The sequence below is a fragment of the Stigmatopora nigra genome, chromosome 16 (assembly GCF_051989575.1).
Source record: "Stigmatopora nigra isolate UIUO_SnigA chromosome 16, RoL_Snig_1.1, whole genome shotgun sequence".
NCBI lineage: Eukaryota > Metazoa > Chordata > Actinopteri > Syngnathiformes > Syngnathidae > Stigmatopora > Stigmatopora nigra.
Genome location: NC_135523.1, coordinates 11,398,096 through 11,422,106, shown reverse-complemented (window position 1 = coordinate 11,422,106; position 24,011 = coordinate 11,398,096). Strand labels below are relative to the sequence as shown.

The 24,011-nt window shown below is 48.1% G+C and overlaps 2 protein-coding genes across 3 annotated transcripts; both read left to right on the top strand.

Annotated features, from left to right (window-relative positions):
• Positions 1–6,068: 6,068 nt before the first annotated feature.
• Positions 6,069–23,247, top strand: alg14 (ALG14 UDP-N-acetylglucosaminyltransferase subunit). 2 transcript variants are annotated; one of them, XM_077736566.1, is made up of 5 exons: positions 6,507–6,652; positions 8,282–8,410; positions 12,329–12,477; positions 13,623–13,745; positions 22,396–23,247. In XM_077736566.1, the coding sequence occupies exons 3-5, from the start codon at positions 12,358–12,360 to the stop codon at positions 22,624–22,626; spliced, it is 474 nt and encodes a 157-aa protein (XP_077592692.1). In that variant the 5' UTR covers positions 6,507–6,652; positions 8,282–8,410; positions 12,329–12,357; the 3' UTR covers positions 22,627–23,247. The 2 variants fall into 2 exon arrangements, with proteins under 2 accessions (XP_077592691.1, XP_077592692.1); XM_077736565.1 differs by lacking the exon at positions 8,282–8,410 and having other exon boundaries at positions 6,069–6,652.
• Positions 14,124–21,168, top strand: LOC144209934 (uncharacterized). The gene has a single exon (XM_077736503.1). It carries the CDS (start codon positions 14,124–14,126, stop codon positions 19,995–19,997), a length of 5,874 nt encoding a protein of 1,957 aa, XP_077592629.1. The 3' UTR covers positions 19,998–21,168.
• Positions 23,248–24,011: the final 764 nt, after the last annotated feature.

The window sequence follows — 24,011 nt, the reverse complement described above, 5'->3', positions numbered from 1 at the left end:
CCACCATCTCCTTGCTCTCCTTACGGTTAGCTCTGGACCAGAATCGCAGCATTTCTCCCCAGGCTGGCTCTGGTCTTCCTGCTTGAACACTGCCCACGATCTCCTGATGCTGCAGTCTATTGATGGCTTGGTCGGCTTCTCTTGTCTGTAGCCTAGACTGATAGGCTCCACTGGCAGTTGCAGTCCTATCCTTCCAAAGAAGCCCGTCTCGGAAAGGCTGTGGTTGACTTCCAGCAGCCCAAAGTGGGCGCTAATCTGAAGGTTAGTGGTGGGTGTCGGGAGCGGCCTGTTCAGCGTGTCCCTCCTGGCTTGTCATCGAGGCAGAGCAGCTGGAATCAATCTGTTGATTATTTCCTGAGTTTGTATTTAAACAACAATTAGTTCTAGTATCATTGTCGGATCGGTCCTGCAAGTCCTACGATTCCTGCATATTACTGGATGTCACTGCATGGATTAAACAGCCATGCAGCCACGCTGCCTTTCTCCTCGATACTATTCGTTCTCCTGTTTCCGGTTTGGTTTCCTTTTTCGTTTGACAAGTCATCGTGTTTTGTAAGATCCCTTTTTAGTTATTAAAAATGTTGTTTTGAAGCTAGTTTCCTCGCTTCCTTCCTACTTCCCTCACCAGGGTCCTAATCCATTCCCAAATGACACAACGACGCGGGGTGATCATAACAGAACGATTTGACCATCATGGACCCAGCGGAAAGCCACCCACGCTCGTGCCGAAACTCTCGTCGATGCCAGCCAACCTTGTCCAAGGCCCCCGACCATATAGATTTGGCAGGAAGCTCCCCAAAGTCTTTTAGGAAGGTTATATTGGACACGCTGTGGTGTGGGCATGTCAGAGATGTTCTGGCAGCGGATGAATCCCTACTAGGAGGTTTTTCTGAGCCTGCATCCACCTTTAAACCTACCCTTCGCTCAGCCCTTCGCACCGGGAAGCCAGCACAGATAAGTAAGTATACACAAGGTCCGACACCCCCTGTTCATCGCCCAAGTTATCTGAATTCAAACTCCAGCGAGTCTTTTCCTCAATGGCGGGAGAATCCCGAGCTTCCATCGGCCACGTTGGAATGCCACATCTATGTCGGTTGGGACTCTGAATTTTCTGATGGTGAGGATGACCGGGAGATAATTGATATGTATGCTGCAGATTCTGTCTCGAATTTTCTTAACCGATTTGGACTCCGATACACTCCATCAGAGGATGTTGACCCCTACTCCTTCTCCGATTACTCAGACCTGGATTACTCCACCAGCATTTGCCTTGTCAGCTGGCCATCTACAGTGGACCATACCTTTGCGGCCGGCGGGGAGGCTCAGCTAGGAGTTTTGAACACTGCCCGTCTTGTCTTTGTGGGAAGGAGGAGCAGTGAGGTCTTTCACTGTAACGGCTGGTCATCTACAATGAACCTCCACCTGGCTGCCGGTGTGCCGTACCGTCCTCCTGGAGAAAAGCGGAAAGAGGGCCTGGAGGCTCGATCCCCTGACTAAGTTCCTCGCTCGACCTCGACCGTCCAAGCTCCTCGCTCGACCTCGCCTGTCCAGATGCTTTGCCCGACCACGCTGTTCCAAGCTTCCCAAATTCCCGTGCCGAAGCCACGCAAAAAACTCCCCTTGCCAGCTGCGCCACCAGTCGCACCTAGCTAAAGCCACAAACCAGGCGTCCGGTGCCGGCTGGTCCGCTTAGTTCCTGCCAGCCAAGTTCCTGCCTGCCAATTTACTGCCTGCCAAGTTCCTGCCCGCCTAGTTCCTGCCCGCCTAGTTCCTGCCCGCTTAATTCCTGCCCGCCTAGTTCCTGCCCGCCTAGTTCCTGCCCGCCTAGTTCCTGCCCGCCTAGTTCCTGCCCGCCTAGTTCCTGCCTGCCAAGCTCCTGCCTGCCAAGTTCCTGCTTGCCATGTTCATGCCTGTCAAGTTCGTTCCTGCCAAGTTCCTCCCTGCTAAGTTCCTGCCTGCCCGGTTTCACCCTGCCCGTTTCCGGCCGGCCCAGTCACTGGCTGCCCAGTCCCTGCCTGCACAGCTCTTGCCTGCCCAGCTCTTGCTCGCCCAGCTCTTGCCCGCCAGGAAGCGGCGGCGATGCGCCAGGCTCCCTGGACAAGGGGGTCGGCGACAGCAACGCGCCGGTGCCCCTGGACGAGGGGGTCAGCGGCGTGGAGAGCACCTCTCCAGCACCCCTGGACAAGGGGGTCGGCGGCGGCGAGGGCGACTTTCCGGCGCCCTTGGACGAGGAGGCACGGACGCCCGCCGGATCGGCTTTGCCTACGCCTCGTTTCAGGCCAGCGCGGACGCCTGCCGGACCGGCCACTCCCAAGCCTCGTCACCGGCCAGCACGAACGCCCGCCGGACCGACCACTGCCTCGTCTCGTCTCAGGCCGGCGCGGCTGCCCACCAGACTGGCCACTCCCACGCCTCGTCACCGGCCGGAGCGGATGCCTGCCGGACCGGTCCCTCCCTCATCTCTTCACGGGCTGGCGCGGACACCCCCGGACGATAAGAACGCAATCATAACAGTGGGTTTCAGTTACAAAGGAATTTAGATATAAGGATTCGCTAAGGCATGCTCGTCTTTTAATGAACTTGATTTAGTACTTAGGCCTTGAGATCCTTCAGGCTTCTTGGACAGTAAGACATTTTTATTTTTGTTCTGAAAGATTTGGTGAGAGAACTGACGTGAGCAAGGGAAAAGACAAGACTCTCATGCTCTGATTCCACTTTTTAAAAGCCTTCATAATCTCCGGTTAAAGTGGTTATTAATTTGAATATTCATGGGTGGTTTGAAATCAAATTCTTTTGGGTTTTAACTTATCCATCTGTTGGGACAGAGATTCTCAAGATATGGCACTTCTCTTAGAACTAGAGGAACAGGATATTTGGATAGGTGAGGAAAAGCTTTTACAGTGTTTTGTTTCTCTTTGAAAAGCTTTTACAACTGCCAGAACACAGTTCAATTGCTTATAATACAAACTCTAGTGCCATGTATTGTGTTCACACATTACTGTGACGAATGCTACACTACCTCCAATGATCAGGTAGATGTTCATGGTAATTTCAGGGCGAACAAATTTGAATATGGCTCAAAACTTTAAATTAATTATTGTAACAATTAATTCATAACAACAGCTAGGCGTTAACAAAGAAGGAATTATGGGTCTCAAGATAAGTGTGGAATGTACAACCTTTACAAGACATGAAAATAATAAACAGAATAAATGTTTAGTGTAAATGATGTCAAATGGTTTGTAGACTGGTGAGAATATATTTTAGGTACTTAGCAGTGTATGTCCAATGTTAGAGATACTCTAAAAAGAAAAATCCAGGAACCACAATGTATGATACAGCTGGAAATAAGAACTTGAACAACTGAAAAAAAAAATCTGGCTGTTGAAGACCCTCATGATGATCATTTATCAGAGACCTCTCCGCCAACTGCTGTGACTAGACCTGAGGCGTACACTTAGGAACGGCCAAGAAGGGAGAGACATCGACCACGACGCACGACATATGATCAGCTTGGTGTCCCCTCCTCTTACCAAGCACCAGGAGTGGTCCCTTGGTAAGTACACCTGCAGCCATAATACATTCAACCACCCTTTATGTATGGACTCCAACAGGCTTGAGCCTACAAGGGTGACATGTATTATGCGGGCATGGATTGTTTATGGACTGTGATTAGAGTTTCCATCCAGTAAACGTGGACCGTGTGAGTTGTGGATTGTATTTGAACTGTGGCCCTTGCCGGCTGGAGTTTTCATGAGTTTCAGCTAGTTCGCAAGACTGTTCAGAATAACAACCAAGAGAGATATTTGGAATGTATTGCTGTCGATTATTGATGCCTTGATCCACATAGCAAGTGTGACATGTTAAAGTGTGTATCGGTATTCAATTTTTGAAACCTTGTTGCACATAGCTGGAGGCACAGGAGGTTTTTCCTCATTATAGTAAAATTATATATATATATATATATATATATATATATATATATATATATATATATATATATATATATATATATATATATATATATATATATATATATATATATATATATATATATATATATATATATATATATATATATATATATATATATATATATATATATATATATATATATATATATATATATATATATATATATATATATATATATATATATATATATATATATATATATATATATATATATATATATATATATATATATATATATATATATATATATATATATATATATATAAATCAGTGTGCTGGCCTTCATACTTGGTGTATTAAGAACTCTATTTTTACAGCAGTCACTGCGCAGTACTTTATCTACGGGAAAATAGTAGAGTCGGGGGCTGCTTCATATATACATACATATATACATATATAAAAGTGGTGGTGCCTTCAGGGCCTTCCAGGCCTTCTCTGCTGGCCTAAGAAATATCTGAATAATAGATCATATTTTGTCCATCAATACTTATTAAATAATTCTAAATTTTCTGTTAGCTCCCCATTCATTGTGTTTTCCCCCTGGTTGCACTGCTTCCAGATGTGTGTTTTCCTATTAAAGCATTTAACCAATCACATTTCAGCTATTATTTGTTGCCAGGGTCAGAAGTCTGCCTCAAGGCCTTCAAAATCAGTTCTGCGGGCTCTGCCGCATTAAACAAGCGTTGATAAGACTGTTGCTTTAAACCAATTAGAATTCGATTTGGTGACACCAAGGCCCTTTCGCAGGCATAGGGATATGTCATTGCTTTCACCAACTATGATTGGCCAGTAGGCGGGCCAAAGTGAGCCAGCCAGAGATCGCAAACTTCTCCCACAATAGCCGGTGGAGGAAAACAAATGGATTTGGTTGCAGATTTGATCACAAAGCTATTTTCCAAACTGACATTTCCAGAAAAAAATGGACATCATTTAGAAAGGGCGGTCAACTCCGAAGCTAGCAAGCCTGTTACAGCCGGGAAAAGGGTATGCCCGCTACTTTCAGTGCACTAACTGAGAGAGCTACCAAACTGTATTTGGAACGAGATGCACAAGCAAATATATTGTTGGGTTCATTTAAAGCCATTTTCAAGACGGACTATGCAGAAATACGACAGGACAGGCTCGACTTTCATCATTAGCTTCAATGGCGATAGAAAAGAAGGGAGAAAGGAAGAAGGATGGATATTGTGTACAGTTAAAAAGGATTTTTGGTGAGTAAAATTGGGCTATATTCCTAAATAATATTTCAATTGTGGGCCCAGTTCTGGTATCTGAAAAGCTCCAGTGTTTGTATTTAATCACTAAATGCTGCTATGAAGCTGATTTTACCCACTTTTAGTGCAATTTTTGCCGTTTCGCAATTGACGTGCATCGCTGTCTTTTCCTGGGGAAATCACCCCCTGGCCTGGTTGTAATGTCTCAAAAGCTCCAGTATTTGTATTCAATCAATAAATGCTGCTAGGAAGTGGATTTTACCCTATTTTAGTGCATTTTTTGTCATTATGCGTATGGACGTATATGGACGTATCAACAACATTCATTGCTGTCTTTCTCTCGAGGAAATGATACTCCGAGCCTGGTTGTGATTTCTAAAAAGCTCCAGTATTTGTATTTAATCAGTAATTCCTGTTGTCGGCTGGCCTTTACCTCATTTTCGGGCAATGTTTGCCTGTACGCCCTTGATATTGCTGTCTTTTCCCGGGAAAATCACCCCCCTGGCCCGGGTGTAATAGCTGAAAAGCTCCAGTATTTGTATTTAATCATTAAATGCTTCTAGGAAGTAGATTTTACCTCATTTTTGTGCATTGATTTATTAATTATTTTTTAATGTGTCGCAGCTGTAACTGCAGTTGAGGTTCTATAGCCATAAAATAGTTTTTGAGGGTTGGTTTGATTGCTTGAAGGCGCTATGAGAAAATGCACGGAACGCCACTGATATAAGCACATATATACATACACATAGATGTACATGCATGTATACGGTAGGTCTTAACACTCAGCCATTTATTTGTTAAAGAGCCTGACAGCTGATTGGAGGAAGGATCTGCGGAAGCACTCCTTCCAGCAATGAGGGTGCAGCAGTCTATTGCTGAAAGAGCTTCAGAGGGACTCGACAGACTCATGCAGGGGTGGGAGGTGTTGTCCATGATGGACCTCATCCTGGTCAGCATCCATGCTCTCCCACTTCCTCCACAGAGTCCAAAGAATATCCTAGAACAGAGCTGTTCCTACCGACCAGTTTATTAAGCCTTGTCTTGGAAGACCCGGCCACGAGCTATCCCTTATACCCAATTGGATATTCGTTCTAAAGTTTAGAACAGAATCTAAACAGAAACACTCACGCGGATGTCAGGGTTAATGCTCACTCGGAAATAATTTAAAAATAAAGTCAGAAAAGACAGGGAATCTGCGTCGCTGGAACCATCCCTTCTCTCCAATAAAGTAGCTGGCGGTATTGCACTACACGTGAGAGGCCATCTACCTTTAAAACCCGAAGAAGAACGACCAGTGTTTTGTTTACTTTCTTTTGCTGTCATGACTTTACAATTAGGATCCGTGTTTTTGATAATATTATTTACATTTTTTATTATACGGTTACACGTAGTCCTCAGGAATGGACGTAACTATAAACCGGGAAAAAAAGGATGCATTACTCTTCTTGTCGTCGCGGGATCAGGTAAACGTGATGGAGAAATTATGGAAATTGTCGTGATGTATCGGGTATATAGAGCTATTGAGGAGGATTTATGCTTGATATGTTCCATTTAGCCACCAATAGATAGGGAGTTGTATTATATTTTCACCCTTCAGGGGCTTAGTTTATTTTTTGTATTTATGTGTTTCTTGATCGTCTCCTCGGAAAAGTTAAACATGATTTTTCAACAAAGTCTCAATAATTGCTTGAAATTTATAGTTGCCAAGATGCACGTAGTCTTAGAGGCTACGATTTCGTAAGATATTATTATAAAATGGATTTATACAAATAACAATTTCGCGCTAGTAGATCCACTTTAAAGCCCAATTTACCCAATGTTTTTTTTTCTTAACTTAATAAATCAAATCAAGGACGGCTTGACAAGTATTTTGCCCTCTCCATCAATTTAACTTGTTATAGTATCTTGACTGCCATGTGAAACCCCTTAGTTCAGGGGTCTGGAACCCATGGGTTGCGGGCCAAATACCGTATTTTCACACCTGTAGGACGCACCGCCTGAAAAGGCATTGTCTCAGTTGCGGGTGTATAGTTTGTTTTTGTCACTAGAAAATGTGCTTCGTTTCAAAGGAGGCTCTGCTATGGTTGTGCTAGCATGACATACATGTTAGCATGCATGCTAGCGTATATTTTAAAAATTGCAACAGGAAACTGAGTTTAATTGTGCTTTATTGACGCAATGAGTATTCACGAGAATATAAGTCAAAGTATTCACCCATCTACAAATCCTCATATTCTGCATCCAACCTAAAGAGTCAGAGTTGTTGCTGTGGGGTTTCGTAATATTGATTCCAGCTTTGACGAAAGCTTAAACTACAGTGCTCGGCGGCACTTTGGCCCAGGCACCAACATTCATTCAATCATTTTTCTGAACCAATTTATCCTCATTAGGTTTGTCGGGGGTGCTGGAACCTAGAGGCCAGAGGTCGGGGGGCACCCTGAATCTGCATCCAGCCGATCGCAGGGCACAAGGAGATGGACAATCATGCACACTCACAGCCATACCCAAACCTACTGTCAATGTAGTGTCTAATCAGCCGACCGTGCATGTTTTTTGGAATGTGGGCGAAAACAGGTGAACCCAGAGGAAACAAATGCAGGCACATTGAGAACATGAAAACTCCACACAATTGGACCGACCTGGATTTGAAGCCAAGACCCCGAGCTGTGAGGCCGACAAGCAGTAGGAGCATACAGAAGTAAACTGCCTTGCCACTAGTCTGGGATGTTTTGAATGGATTTAGCGTAATGCTTGGAATACACAGGGAGACCTTTTAGGTTGAACGACCACTGGGTTGATCGCAATAAGTTCCCTGTCCGCAAAAAAAATGACACCAGTTATTCAAGAGATGAGGGTCATACAAAATTTTGAGTTTAGTGCATAAACAAGGCGCACATACTGAATGGGCGCCCCGCGTCCATTTTAGAGAAAATTGTAGACTTTTGAGTGTGCCTTATCGGTGTGAAAATACAGTATTTATCTTTTGATTGGTTCATATTCGAGGCCGGATGATATATCGTCTGGTCAATATATGGAGTTTATTCAGCATTGGCCATCAGCCACAACCAATTTTAATTTTTTTTTAATCGCAGATTAAAATAAAAGTCCTTTTGATCAGGCATCTCTATGGGCAACTGCAGCCGCTTGGCTGACGGAAAGACCATAGACTGAGATAGAGACTAACACTAACCCTCAACGAGAGACTTGGTTTGAAACACATGGTAAGATTTTGTTTTTTATTTGAGCAAAAAAATAATATACAACTTTGATTTAGCCCAGTGCTTCTCAATTATTTTTCTGTTAGGCCCCCCCTAGCAAGAAGAAAACTATTCGCGCCCCCCCGCTTCCCACCGTGACTATAAATAAAATCATTTTATAAAAGTGTTATAGGTACAACATGTGAAATGTTGTACTCTCACAAACATAACAAAAGTAACAATGAGAGCGCCACTGCCAGCTACTGTTGTGGATGCGCAATTACACTTTATACTAGTACGGCCAAATAAAATCCTGTTCCCCAGGGTTACACGTGCCCCCCCAGGTATCGCACCGCGCCCCCCCAGGGGGGCGCGCCCCACTATTTGAGAAGCACTGATTTAGCCTATTACGGTCTTTACTGAGTTATGCATTGGCGGCAACAAGAGTTCTACCAACCATTGAAAACGACACCTTGGCATCAATCTGTTCTCTTTCAATTGTAATTTCTGTATTTACTCGCATATAAGCTGCTTTTGTAGAACAAAAAATGACTGAATCAAGGGTACGGCTTATATCCACATAGAAACACGACATGCACAGAAAATTGTAATGTCTATAATTAGACGGCATCAGGTCATGGGTGTGCTGGGGCTTATCCCAGCTGACTCCGGGCCAGAGGCAGGGGACACCCTGAATCGGTGGCCAGCCAATCGCAGGGCACTAGGAGACGGACATGCACACTTGCACCCATGCTTTGGGGCAATTTAGAGTCCAATCAGCCAACCATGCATGTTTTTGGAATGTTGGAGGAAACCAGAGTACCCGGAGGAAACTCACATAGGCCTACGGAGAACCTCATATGCGATTTTTAAATAAAAAAAATTAAGGCAATTTTAAGGGTGCGACTACTGTGTGCGGACGGTTTATATGCGAGTAAATACGGTAGTTCATTGCAGGCGGGTCCTGCTTGTTTCACCAAAAAAAACTCATTGGTCAAACTGTCTGTGCTGTTTCAATTGGAAGTAAAAACCTGCACCCACTTGGCCCTTTGTGGAATCGGTTTACTGACTGTACAGTAAAGAAACCTGAATGTATATTCTTCCAAAAACTTGTGCAGAGTGGCCTTGTGTTATTGCCAAATACCAAGCTTGGCATAACTTCACTTTGGCCAATTCTAAGATCAATAATATATTCCTCCTGCAAATGAAGAAATACTTAAAAATGGTTAGCTCTTGGGCGACTATAACGAGTGTCAAGTAACCCTCACACTTTTTCTTAATTGAGTGTGACTTACACAATGTGGAAAAAAGCAACAATCATGGGGAAAAAGGGGTAAAGTCACTGTGCACTTAGATTAGCATGTAGAAAAGCGACCACTGTGCTCTCTGCTCCACATCTTATGTGGCGCAAGGGGATTTGTAGGAGTTGGTGGCTATTGTTGTGTTACAGCTGTCGTTGTAGTGCTGATCACACTAGTTTCACAACAGTGGCAGTCGCTAGGAGCAAGAAATTCCGCTCAGCCAAAATGTGTGTTCTCGAATGTGCTATTGTTATGTCCTCTTAGAGCAGTGGTCTCAAACCGGTCCTTAAAGAGCCGCAGTGGCTGCAGGTTTTCATTCCAACTCAACAAGGATACCTTTGGCAAGTGCAATCAGTCAATTAGAGTCAGGTGCTACTTATTTTAAAGACACCTGATTGGTTAAAATGTCGGCACTGGATCGGTTGGAACAAAAACCAGGACCCACTGCGGCCCTATGTGGAACCGGTTTGAGACCACTGTCTTAAACTTTCTACAAAACCGCCTAATCACCTGCGTAGTAAACAGTCACATGTACTCTTCTACAATAGCATATGCTAATGGTGTCGTAATATCTAAACGCTACGTGAAACTATTGTACTTGAGTCCCATTTTTCACCCCCAAAGGAACTAACCTAAATTCTGTGCTAGTGGTGGAATTATCATAGTAGAGCTCTGTATTTATTTTAGGGCACAAGCGTTCCCTGGCACGAAAAAAAAGTAAATCAGTCACCAAACATTGGGAAACATTCTATTTGTGTAGTTTTAGAAATTTTATTTAAGGCTGAAGTGATTGAAAGGACATGAATGTGTCCTGGTACTTTGCCTTCTGTGATTGATTGGATATCTGGAAGAAAGCCTATTAAACTGAATTAATATGTCATGTCAAATAGAATGCTGTTTAAGACTATTATACGTCATCTAATGCACAAGGACAAACCAAGTATATTGATTATTATTATGCAGGATCTACATTTTTAATACAAAATAATGAGCATTGCAAACAAGCTTTTTCACTGTCTTCATCATAGCATAGATTCCTGCTATATTTTAAATAATATTAACTATTTACTTTTATGTTTTACTGGAACATAACTAAAGCAGAATCGGGTCATTTTACCAGTCAATAACAAGGAACCAAAGGTGGCGACACTGAACATGGGAGCAAATTACAGATTATAATATTTTGTATTGTTTTGATTGTATATATTTTTTTAACATTTATCATTGTTACTTGTATACTGTAGAAATAGTTTTTCTTAGTTACTTGAACGAGCAATCTGAACTAAACCACTTTTCAGTTTACAGTTTTGAATGATTTAATCTCATATATGTTCCCGTGCTTGATTCTGTTATGATCACGGATATATTTGTCAATGCTACACTATGTCAGGATGTTTGAAATAAAAATTTGCTCTGATATATATTTTTCAGGTTAATGCTTGACTTGACTAATCCTTTCTACAACTTTTTTTACAAATAGTTAAGGGCATCAGGTGTCATTTGTCTACATCAAGGGCGTCAGACTCGGGTTGGTCCATGGGCCGCTTTAATGTCAACTTGATTTCACGTGGGCCTGACCATTTTAGATATAATATTTAGATTTTCTTTGTTTTATGAATGGATTAAAAGAACTGGATTAACAGCCCTTAATATTATTTTTTAATAGATCTAAAACAATGTCAATTTTAGCTTTTCTTAAAATATATTTTTAGATTTTACAAAATGATTTTTTAAACTAAAAACAGAAAAAAATTGATTAAAAAATCACAATTATTGACTTTAAAATGGGGGAAAATCAGGAAATTTAATTCAATTAATAAATTTAATCTATAAATAAAACATAATATTATGCCAGCTGCACGGCCGTATCTACGGCGTAAATACATCATAATGCTAGTTCATTTTTGTATTCCTCTGAGTCCAAGGCGGGTGTCTTTAGTCCACACGAAAATTTCCGCATCGGAAGATGCGAGGTTTGGGCTGTGCACAATGGCACGTGCATGCCGGTGGTCAAGCAAAAGCGGGAACGCTGTGAAGGTGGCTGCAACGTGCAGCACGACAATCTGGCCGGAGAGACCAGCCGGTACAATTTGGACCTCTTCACCTCACGCAAATTTATTTTTATTCATTCCTAGCATACAAAACGCCACAACACACGTGCATCTCCAGAGGGGAAATGCGTTCACTTCCCAGTCTCACTTTTAACCGCACGGCGGACCCTATTACCAATAACAAGTTTCCTATCAGTTGACTTATGTACAAAGGAACGCCATTTATACTGCGATGAAGTGCTACACCTTTAACATATCAAGAAAACGCAAAATTTAGGATGCATTTTCAACTTGGCTTTTCATCTGTCTTTTGGTTGCAAGTTTCGGTGTAGATTAGACATTTTTATGAAATATTTTTATAGCTCAGAAAAAAAGTGCGATATAGAAAAAACGTGAAAATTGTGCCGTGACGTAAAGAATGATCACAGCATTCTTCCACCTTGGTTGTCAAACTATTGCCAACAATCGCTCATCAAATTCGTTGGCAACAGATTCAATTATCAATAGCCTTACTTGAGTTGCTTGATCATTCTTGTTTTCTGTTGATAATATGGTAGAAACCATGTGCCTGAAACCTAGTTTGTTTTCAGGTGGTCACACTACCGAAATCCTAAGATTGATGAAGAGACTTTCATGTTCTTACACACCTCGACTCTACGTTATTGCGGATACAGACAGGATGAGTGAAGAAAGAATCAGAACATTTGAGAAATCCAAACTCCTGGACTCCGACCCGCAGGTACACAGATTACTATTATTAATTGAAAACAAAAAAATATTGCTTAGAATTCAATTTCTTCTCAGGGGAACATGCAGGTTCACCATTAATGACTTTTGTGTGATAATGTGATGAAATTATTGCTCAAAGATTCTAAAATTCAAATCACAATAATTGTTAAAACTGAATATGACACTCCTCGACACTGCCATATTTGTTTTTTGGAGAGAAAGAGAGGTAACAAGTGTGATGTATACAATTGCTATATATATAGAAGTGTTTAATAATAAAATGAGGCATTATTTTATACAACGGGGAGTTTGGGGATAGGGGAGAGAGGTACAGAGCCAGAGAGTCACTCTCCGGATGCGCTCCTAACGTACCATTAACTTTAAATTTAACTTAAATGAACTTTGATTCATACACACACTAAAAGTTCTAATCTTACGTGACACTAAATTTGACTGTCTCAAATGCTTGTATCTCACGATGTCTCGTATCTCAAGGTAAATATTTGCTAGGAATTTTACTCATATCTCAAGGTAGACATTTTCTCGGAATTTTACTCGTATCTCAAGGTAAATATTTGCTCGGAAATTTACTCTTACCACAAAGTAAATATTTGCTGGTAATTTTACTCCTATCTCAAATTCCTCGAATTCTGGGGAACTCGTATGTCGAGGAATTACTGTATACAGACGCTCCCCTACTCACGAACATTCAACTTACGAACAAACGGTACATACGAACATGTCTGCAAATTGCGTTTATGTCGAAAAATGTTCGTAAGTTCTTTGTATTGCACGTCTTTTTCCAAGTAATGCTTCTTTCCGCCACTATTACCGACGCCTGGCGCTGTGAGAATTCAGCTCACCCAGCATCCACCTTCCCCTGCGCAATTTGGTGCAGTGCGGAAGTGCGTGACATATCTCCAGTGCGCAAAGGACCTTTTTCATTTCTAACATTAAATATCTCGTGCATCCATTATTCAATATAGTTGGTGAAAAGCAAAAGGCTTCTAGTGAGGGCTGCGCTTGATCAATTAATTGTTTCTCCTTCCATTTCAAACCACAATTCAAAATGGCACTTATTTTTTTGTTGGGATTGTATTTACCTTAACAAAAATATCATGAATACATGAAAATTTTACGAAACTATGTTTCTAGTTCACCATTCATCGGATCAAACGCAGCCGAGAAGTACATCAGTCATGGAGTTCTTCAGTTCTAAGCACCCTGAAAGCCCAGTTTCATGCTATACCCCTGATGTTTCGATGCTGGCCTGACATGGTGTGTAAGCATTATACGTCTACTGTAATTTATTTAACTTTTTTGTGTTGATTAGTGGAAAAGAGGGGGGAGATAGAGAGAGAGTGAGAGAGTGTTAGAGAGTGGGGGAGTGTGTGAGCGTGGGAGTGTTAGAGTGTGTGTGTGAGAGTGTGTGAGAGTGTGAGAGAGTGTGAGAGAGAGTGTGAGAGAGAGTGAGAGAGAGTGTGAGAGAGAGTGAGAGAGAGTGTGAGAGAGAGTGTGAGAGAGAGTGTGAGAGAGAGTGTGAGAGAGAGTGTGAGAGAGAGTGTGTGAGAGAGTGTGTGAGAGATTGTGTGAGAGATTGTGTGAGAGAGTGTGTGAGAGAGTGTGTGAGAGTGCGAGAGGGGGCGGGCGAGGGCCATGCCAGAGGAAAGGGCACCTTCGGAGCCGGAGGACCACATCTTGGAATGGGAAAGTGCCCTGCCCCGGCAGAAAGACATTCCTCGGGAGACCACGTCTTCCTTGATGAGAGAGGATAAAGCCAGCGTGACCGTTTGGATGCGCCACTCGCCCGACGTCCAAGGGAAAATGGAAAGTGTCGGATGGCCGACGGGGACCGAAACCACACCTGGACACGGCGCGCAAAACCAGACACGGAGAGCGGACCGCTGGTCCCCAGAACAGGAGCGGAGTGAGAAAAGCCCAGAGGCTGAAGAAAAGCTCCCAACCCCACAAATGGGGACCTGGCAATGGAGCACGCTGGAGGAAACCTCTCCGCCGGAATTTGACCCGCTCTCCCCGCAAGAAACGCCCCAGAATCGGACTTTCCAGCCTGAGGACCTGACTTCCTTTTGGGAGGAAGGGACGGAGCTCATTTCCGCACCTTTCCGCGAATCCACTAGAACGGCGGTGGTGGAAAAGACCGCTCGGGCGGCCACACTTTCCACGCATCTTTCCGCACTTTCCGAGGCCTTTCTACTGCCAGTCAAAGTAGAGAACGACACCGAAGTTAGCCAAGACTCCATGACCAGAGTTGAGCTGTCCACAGGGGGGCACCGTGAACAAAGCCCGGGAGCCCAACGGGCTTACTGTGAGGAAAAACGGGAGGCCTGGCGTCTCAGCGACTGTTGGCCAGTCACACCGCTGACTCGGGACGTCAGGCCTCTGCCCAAATCCGACCCGGAAGCGACGCAGTGCACGGAGCCCGGAGAGCGCGCCGTCAGAGAGCTAACTGGCCCGGAGCCAAACGCCAGCTCCCCGTCTTTCCGCCAATCTCCCAAAAGGGCGGCCGAGGACATTCCCCAAGGAACGGGAGAACCAGTCTTCCTGCAAATGGAGGCGCGTCCACAAACCGAGAGTAGAGGAAAGGCCCCCGCAAAGAGTCCCACCCAAGGGTTCGCCCCGAGGGACCGGCATCAGGGTAGCCTAGACGCGGAGCACCGGGCCTGCCAAGAAAAACTGCTGGCCCTCCGAATCAAAAAGTGGCAGCAAGGTACGCAGAGGAGCCGGGAGGGAACGTCGCCGTCTGAAGAAATGGATGGAGAAGAGCATATCGGAGAGCCGGAAGGCGCCACCACCCCGCCTCTGCGCCAATCTCCCCGAATGGAGGCCCGGGAAAGCCAGATTGAAACGCGCGTGTCAATGTCTCAAGTGGCCGACTCCCCCGAAAGCGGAAGTGGAAGTCTGGCCCTGCCGCGGGGACAGAAATCCCCCCGAGACAATTTGAAAACCACCACCGGAGCGGGAGACGAAAGGTTTTTGTTTGAGCAGAGCAGCCAAGAGCGAGAACTCCAGCTTTCCATGGAAAACCTCTCCGAACTGAAGAAAGGCCAGCGTTTCGTGAGCGAAGAGGAAGCCCTGGCTCGCCGCATCATCCAATGGCAGCGAGATGTTCTCATGGAACGCCAAGACGCCACCCAGCCGGAATCCCAGTGGACCCTCTCACAAGTTAGCGCTCACGAGTTCCAAAGGACTCGGGGAGAGGCGGAAGACGGCCGGGAGACCTCTGGAACCACGGCCGCGGGAGAGTTTTTGCCAAAGAAACTGCAGGATCCGGAAGACGGCCAGACTGGACTCGGCACAAACATTGGATACTTTGTCAGTCAGGAGGAAGAGGAGGAGGAGGTGGACCTGTTTCGGCATCAACTTGACGTCGCCACCCCAGAGCCCAGCTGGGCTTTTGTTCCGTCTGCTGACCTCTCTCAAATTCACCATCAAACATCTCAAGAAGGTGCGCCACTTCAGCCATCTCCACCTTTGGATCCGGATTCCCCTCTGACGGCGGCGGCGGCACAGGACGCCGCCCACGTGGTAGACCAGAGCTATTGGCGCTGCCGGTCCACCGTCTCGCCTCCGGGAAGTGACGGACTTCAGACTTTGGTTGCTTCACGCGTTCCTCTGATGAGCCCCTCGGAACCGAATCGGGAGGAGGGAGGTCCGTTTGCCAACGGCACGGAGACGGCAAAAGTGGAGAGCGGCAAAAGCGCCTCGGAGGAGATGGGCGAAGATTGGCCCGCCATCGGAGACCAAAGCGGCTCCACCACCCAAGAGCGTCAAACCCAGATGGAGATACTAGGTCCAGATCAGACGGTTCCCGGACTCCAGACTGCCTCCGGTCAGGCCGCCCATGCTGAGCCAGGAACCCAATCTATCAAGGAATTATCCTCGCCTCCAGTCGGACGCAGCCAGGCGCCACTCGAAAACCAATGGGGAGGCCTAGCTGAGACGGACTTTTTAAGCCGGGATGGGATGGCTCCCGAAGTCGTTGCCCACAAAGTCGCCGCCCACGAAGTCGCCGCCCACAAAGTCGCTGCCCACAAAGTCGCCGCCCACGAAGTCGCCGCTCACGAAGTCGCCGCCCACGAAGTCGCCGCCCACGAAGTCAGCACCCCCGAAGTCGGCACTTCCCCAAACGCTGACGCTGGTCCGACGCTTAGCAAAGAAACCACTTTGCCGGTCAGACTGGGCGAGGCGGATCCAAATGACTCGTCCGAAGACCAAACAAAGACGGAGAGTGAAAAGCAGATCATTTCCAAAGACATCACCCGCCCGAGTCTCACATCCGCAGTGCCCAAAGGAGCCGCGACGGTGGACGGCCGTCCCGTCTTCTCCAAAGAAATCTCCTCCCTTCGAGTGTCTCTCGGCGAGATGACCCAGCTGACTTGCCGGTACCGGGGTCATCCCCCGCCGCGGCTCACGTGGCTCAAGGACGGACGGGGGCTGGCCGACGACCCCGACTACCACGTCTCGCTGGAGTCCGGCCGCTCCACGCTGACCCTCTTCTATCCCACCACCGATCACGAGGGGACCTACCACTGCCTTCTGAGCAATAAACATGGAGAATGCGTCTCCAGCGCCACTCTGACGCTCTCCAACGGCGACCACATTGAAAGTGGTCAGCGTGAAGGGGAAGCCCGCGTGGAGAGGCCCGCCGGCCCCGCACCGGTCTCACGGGTGCCTTTTGCGGAAATCCCAGCCGACCTGGCCACCGAGGAGGGGTCGCGGGTCACGGGAGACGCGGCTGCCGTGGAGAAAGGCCAGAAGGAGCCCGTACCCGGCGGGCTGGCCGAGGCCCCTCCCGTAACTGGATGCGGTCTGCAACAATCGGCCGCCGCCATCCACGTGTCGCTGATCAAACGGGCCTTTGAGCGGGACTCGGCGACGGCGTCGTCTCGGAAGCCCCCCGAGGAACCGCCGTCTCCCGCGGTGGCCAGTCCTCGGGCGCTCAAACACGGCGGCGACGTCCACGCCGAGCCATCCGCGGCAACCGGCTCGCCGCGGCCGACCCCGACGCTTCCTCCAGAAAGCCCCGAGCCCGCTCCTTTGACGCGGAAAGTCTCCCAAAGCGGCGAGACGGTCGCCGGCCTCGAGGAGGCGGCTCCCCGACTGGCGGCCGACGCGGCGCCACGGGAGTCTCCGCCCCTCCCCCCAATAGAAACTACGGCGGGGCAAGGAGAGGAGAAGAAGGCGCACCTTTTTGACCGAAGCGCTAGCTTTGTTCCTTTCCAGTCTGACGTTTCTTCGGCGAGGGTTCGGGTCCAGACCTCCGTTTCCAGCAGCCCCGCAGAGAAACCTCAAAGACTAGCGGAAGCGCTACAGTCGGACAAACAAAAGGCCTCCTCCCCCGGGTCACAAGGCGTCGCGGAGGCGCAGAGCGCCGCAGTCGAAGAAAGGACTGTCGACACGGTGAACGAATGGAAGGCGGGTCACGCCGCCTCCACAGACTCGGAGAGCCCTTCTCCGCCGGAGGCGTCCTGGGACGGCCATGTGTCTTTTGGCGACTCAGTTCGCCGGCAGTCGGTCGCCGACGACTCGCCAAAGCGGGAAGCGGCGGCCCCCGAAGAATCGGCCAAAGTGGAGGAAGAGGCGGTGACCTTTGGCGCCGTGTACGAATACTACAACCCTCCCGCCGCCGCCGACTGGCATCGGCCGCTTTCCCCCGAGTCGGAGATGTCCATCGAGGTGGGCGGCCAGGAGGTGGCCGAGAGCTTCCGCAGCGCCAATTCCCCCTCGGATCCCACGTGCCCTTGGGCCAAGTCTCCCGATTCCCCCGATTCCTTCCACACTCCCCTCTCTCCCAGTTCCTTCCAAACGGCCCATTCCGTGGGGTCCTTCGAGCCGCCCGATTCTCCCGCGTCCTTCCACACCCCCATTTCTGACACGGAAGTGTATCCGTCCTCCCCGGCGCAAGAGATCCCTTCCCCGACGCCGTCCTCCGGCGATAGGTTCTTCTCCCCCGACCGGTCCCCGACGCCTCCCGCCGAGCGGGAGGAGGAGGGGCGCTTCCCGGCCGAGAGCGCAATCCCGCCGGCCTTCCTCAAACCTCTTTCCGGGCAAAGGCTGGCGGAGCGGGACACCCTGCTGTTTGCCGCCGAGGTCTTCGGCCTCCCCCCGCCCCAGGTGGAATGGTTTCGCGACAAAAGCCGGCTGGTGCCCGACCAGCGGACGCTTCTGGAGCGCCGGGGGGACGCCGTCTCCCTGGTCGTCCGCGACGTGGGCAAGAGCGACCAGGGAGAGTACGTGTGCCGGGCGGCCAACCGGGTGGGCGAGGCCCGGAGCGTGGCTCTGGTGACGGTGGTGTCGCGGGAGGCCTCTGGCTCGGCGGCGCCGGCCCCGCCCGCCGTCACCCACCAGCACGTGATGGAGTTTGACATGGAGGAGGCGGAGCGGGACGGGGACTCTTCTCGCTCCCCCTCGCCCCAGGAGATCCTGATGGAAGTGGAACTGGACGAGGAGGACGTCAAGGACTTTGAGAGACGGGTGAAGATCATCGCCATTCCCGAATACACGGCCGACGGCAAGAGCATGGTGGTCTCTCTGGACGTGGTCCCCGCCGCTCACGAGGAGGGCGCCGTGGACTTTGTCACCCGGGAGCACGCCCAATTGAAAATTGCTCTGGAGGTGACGGAGACGCCCCCGAGGTTCGTCCGCCCCGTGGGCGACGCCGAGACTCGGCCGGGCTCCGACGTCACCTTGGAGTGTCGGCTGGAGGGAACGCCGTCTCCCGTGGTGTCCTGGTTCAGGGAGGACAAAAGCATCCCCCACCGGGACGCTCGCTTCCTGCGCTGGTCCCGCGGGGACCGCCATTTCCTGACCATCTGCCAGGTCACGGCCGGGGACGCCGGCGTCTACGCCTGCGCCGCCGTCAACGTGGCCGGCGAGACCCTCTGTCGGGGCCGGCTGGCGGTGGCGGGTCCCGAGGACGGGGGCGGGGAATTGACGGCCGTGTCTCTGGGCGCCGCCCAATCCCGGCCGCGGGAGTTTGACTTGCTGCTCCGCGACCCCGCGGCGGAGGACGTGCCGCCGTCGGAGGTGGAGCTGGAGTTCGAGTTCTCGCCGGAGGGCGACGAGTCCCACCGGGGCGTCCGGCTGGTGGCCCAGGCGCGGCGCGGTTCCGCTTCGGACCGCTACGCCGGCGTGGACCTGGACGTCTTCGACTCGTCCTCCGCGGAGGACGAGGTGACGTTCCAGGGAGAGTCCTCCGACCTGTGCGCCTTCGCCTTCCGGCTGACGGAGACGCCTCCCAGGTTGCTCATCCCCTTGACGGACGTGAGCGCGCCCCTCGGCGCGCCCGTCGTCCTGCGCTGTCAGGTGAGCGGCGGGCCCGAGCTCGGACCCGTGGCCGAGTGGTACAAAGACGGCCGGCGGCTGGCCGGGGGCGGGGAGGAGGACGGCGACGGCCATTTTAACCTCCCCATCGGCAAGGTGGAGCGCCGCCACGCCGGCGAATACCGATGCTTGATCCGGAACGCGGCCGGGTGGATCCAGACCTCGGCGCTGCTCCGGGTCTCTTAGACAACGGAGCGCTTCGGACTTCCGATCGGAGGGTGGGCGGGATGAGGCGGTGCTCGTGCCGGCAAACCTCGGGCGCTCCAACAGAGGAACCCTTTTACTTTAGCGTTAGCTCGTGGTGGCCGTTAGTCGTTCGTCTCCGAATCGCACGAAAAAAAAGGAATCAAAAAATAGCTTCTTGATTGGGTATTTGCACCAAGAGGAAAAGATGAGAGCAAGTGGAAATGTTTGGAAATGTTCGGGAAATGTTCGGAAATGTTTGGAAAGTTTTAGAAATGTAGCATTAGTGCCGCGTGGAAGCGCACAATTAGGAGAGCATAGGTTGCTTCATCACGCTAACTCGGAGCTTTTTGAAATTGCCAGATCAGCTGTTTTTCTTTGCAAATGCTTTGTTGTGAAAGAGGAATTGTTGTAAATCCCATATGTTCTCCAAAAGAGATCTTTCATTGTTGCGTGCGTATTGCAACGTAGCCTTAGGAGTTTCCATCAATAAAGCACTCCAATCCAAAAAATGGTCCACTCGAGTGGTTGTTTGACGCCACGCGGCTTTGAAACTTTGGTGGAGGCAAAGCGCCGCTCGCCATGGACTCGAAAGAATTTTTAGTGCGGAATGAAATAGGTTTAGGCAACGAGGAGAAACGATTTTCTAAACTGGAGGAGCTTCGCCAAATGATCTTTTGCTTTTGTGGCTTGTGCGACCTTGTCAATGGAATAACCTTTTTTTTCTCCCCCATTTACTAGGTCAAACTTTTAATCCCTCTTGAATTTGGTGGATTGCTAAATCAAACTTCCCTCTCACCTTTTGTCCCCGCCCTCTTAGACCTTTGACCTTACTGTCCCAAAAGTCAATGCCGAATATTTTTCCCGCCCCTATCTCAAGCGCAATTTTCGAGCCCTTAACCTGAATCCACGACCTTATTCTTTGCGGACTTACCTTGTAAGCCCCCCCCCCCCCTCGAGTTTAAGCCCCCCGACTCCCAAAAAAAAAATGACCTCTTCTTTACCCTGGCGGAGGTCCCTTTTTGTGGCCGGATGTCCTTTTTGAATTGTCTTTTTTTTTTTGACATTTTCTCATTGGTGTGGCTGAATGTTTTCCCGACAGAACTCTCTCGCACGGTGGAGGAGCGAGAGGAGAGCTTCTACACGGGCGTCCGCTTGCCCGACACCACCAAAACACTTGAACTCTCGCGAGGGGGCGGGCGAGGGGGCGGGCGAGGGGGCGGGCGAGGGGGCGGGCGAGGGGGCGGGCGAGGGGGCGGGCGAGGGGGCGGGCGAGGGGGCGGGCGAGGGGGCGGGCGAGGGGGCGGGCGAGGGGGCGGGCGAGGGGGCGGGCGAGGGGGCGGGCGAGGGGGCGGGCGAGGGGGCGGGCGAGAGGGCGGGAGAGACGGTGTGCGCATCTTCGCCGCCCAAAAAAACAATGTTCACAACTCACAATAACGATGTTTCTTACGTACAAAAACACTGCAGAAGATCCTCCATCCGGACTACTATGATCTTTTTGCTTGGTGGTGCTTTTGTGGACGTGTTACACGTTTCTTTAAGCATTTTTGAAGGGGCACGCCTACTTCGTGGAAACGCAGCTATTGCGGGGGGTCCCGGTCCCCATTAACCGCGATAACCGAGAGAACACTGTATATCTACGAGGACTGAACATTTATTCAGACGAGTTTCGACCCGGAAAGGCACAACGCGCATGCGCGGGCAATAAGAGGGCTTTCTGGGTAATGAAGTATACTCGTGCACACAACACTCATAGGCAATGGCACCCTTTCTCAGAATAAAACTTCATTACCCACAATGCATTTCCTGTTATTCTTTCTAAGGAAAGAAGCTCCCACGATCAATCTTTAAAGACTATTTCTCGTTTGCAAGTGGTCGTGCGTTATCCTTTTGCGAGGACATTTGTGTGCATCATTTTCGGAATATTTTGAAGGCAATACAACAGCAAACAGTCCATCGATAGCGAACGTGAGGGTGGAGGCGTGGCAAACCGCTGACCCAGAAAACGAAGGTTACAAAAGATTAAGACAAAACTAGAATTCAGTTTTGTGTAGTTACATTAAACGTATGTTTAAGTGTGTCTGTATATATTTATCCAAGTTAATTTAAATTTGTTTGTTCGTTTACGGGTGCCGTGGATAAAGGATTTGGATTTAACCGAAAATATCAATTACATCAGTTTCGATACTTTAAATATTTAAAACATTCAGGGTTTATTATTATTTAGAGAGGACGCAAGTTATACATATACAAATTGTAACTATTTGTTCCTAGTATATTCCAATTTTTTCAGCAATGGCTGTTGTGTGAGAAAAATACAAATTAGAAAAGTTTATCAATAGAACATATATTCTAATCTTGTATTTGTTCTCATGCCACCATGTATTTTTTGTTGTTTTAGGTGCTGTGTAACGGCCCGGGGACCTGTGTTCCCATTTGTGTAGCTGGACTTCTGCTTGGAATTCTGGGAATTAAGAAAGTCTTGATTGTTTTCACTGAAAGCATATGCCGGGTTGAGTCACTGTCGGTCACAGGAAGAATCCTTTACTATTTTTCAGACTATTTTTTTGTGCAGTGGTCCAGTCTGAGGGACAATTATCCAAAGTCTATTTTTCTGGGCCCACTAGTGTAAATGTCTTTCTTAAATGAAAAAAGAGAAAGTATACATTTTTGGACAAATTTTACTTCTGCTTTTTTCACAATTTATGGATTATGGATAACTATTCATCCCGTATTCGGGATTTTTTATTGTGGCAGTAGCAAGAGATTAGACAACAGCAAAGCACAAAGTACGAAGCAAATCAAAGTAAATGGAATCATCAAATCATTTAGACATAAAAGCAGCAAAAACACAAAACGAGGAAGAGTGGACGGAGCTACCACTGCTGCCGCTTGAACGGCGCCATCTTGGTTGTTGTAGCTAAAACGGATACAGACTCAAAAAGATGTTGTAAAGTTGGACAAAAACTGGAACCACACACAGGAAGTCTTCCACAAGATTGGGAACTTTTGCAGACTGTGACGGAGGTAGAGAATATGCAGACTCTTCCAAGCTTCTCCGCACAGTTCTTCAGAAGTCTGGAGCTGAAGACAACAGTAGCCGAGTAGTGCCCCTCGACTCCGTTGCTGGTAAACAACACTTCCATCTTATCCTTTATTGCTTCTTTTCCCGGCCTCTTTGTCCAGCTGCGAATCTCCGGCGACACCGAGGTGTTGCTCCTTCTGCTACGTATTGTAACAGCTAGTCCCATGTGTGTGAAATTGCGTTGGGAAATTGGGGACCCCATATCTAAAACAAGTTTGAGACAAATGTGTAAATAGGCTCTATTTGGCGCTGGATGCACAAATTCTAGTGGGGCCTTTCATGTTTTGAAACAAGTGACGCTTTAGGTAGATGGGTTGTCTATGAACAAAATGGGATGGGGGAAATTCGCTTACAAATTCGGCGTGTTATCTTGGTTCATAGAATTTGGAGTCAAGGCGACGTAATAAAGGCCATAGGCGTCATGTTGTATAAATTAGGCGTGGATGAATTTGTTTTACAAATGGGGGAGATTATTTTATCACCTGAAAAAAAAAAAAGTGGAAACAAAATTGGATGGCCGCATTAAAAGGTGATTGGCATGCTATTAAAGGGAATTGGGATTTTCCAAAAACCTGATAGGGGGCCATTAGGTCATGGCGGCTGTGAAAATAAAAACCTTAGATGTGAAACTATTGCCACCTCAATTCGGGGAACAAACAGCTAAACTGATAGCATTAAAAAGGATATAACTTTGTGTGAAACTTGAAGGTAATTTTTTACAAACGGTTAAAATGCTAGAGTGGGGGTGTGTATATTAAAGGATCTACTAATGAATGCGGGGTGGATCCAGGCCTTCCGGAATGTGGGGTATTCATGGCGTCCTCGAGAATTTGTGGATTTTCTCCGGGTACTCCAGTTTACTCCCACAAAATGAAATTATGGATGCTAGACTGGATGAACACACTAAATTCTTCTTTTTATGAGTGTGAGCG

Bases quoted from the DNA above. Each gene is read 5' to 3' on its own strand.
- alg14 (XM_077736565.1), top strand. From the start codon at position 6,511: ATGACTTTACAATTAGGATCCGTGTTTTTGATAATATTATTTACATTT. The intron at 6,653-12,328 runs GTAAACGTGATG...GTTTGTTTTCAG, and splicing joins TCTTGTCGTCGCGGGATCAG to GTGGTCACACTACCGAAATC. The intron at 13,746-22,395 runs GTGTGTAAGCAT...TTGTTGTTTTAG, and splicing joins TTCGATGCTGGCCTGACATG to GTGCTGTGTAACGGCCCGGG.
- LOC144209934 (XM_077736503.1), top strand. From the start codon at position 14,124: ATGCCAGAGGAAAGGGCACCTTCGGAGCCGGAGGACCACATCTTGGAA.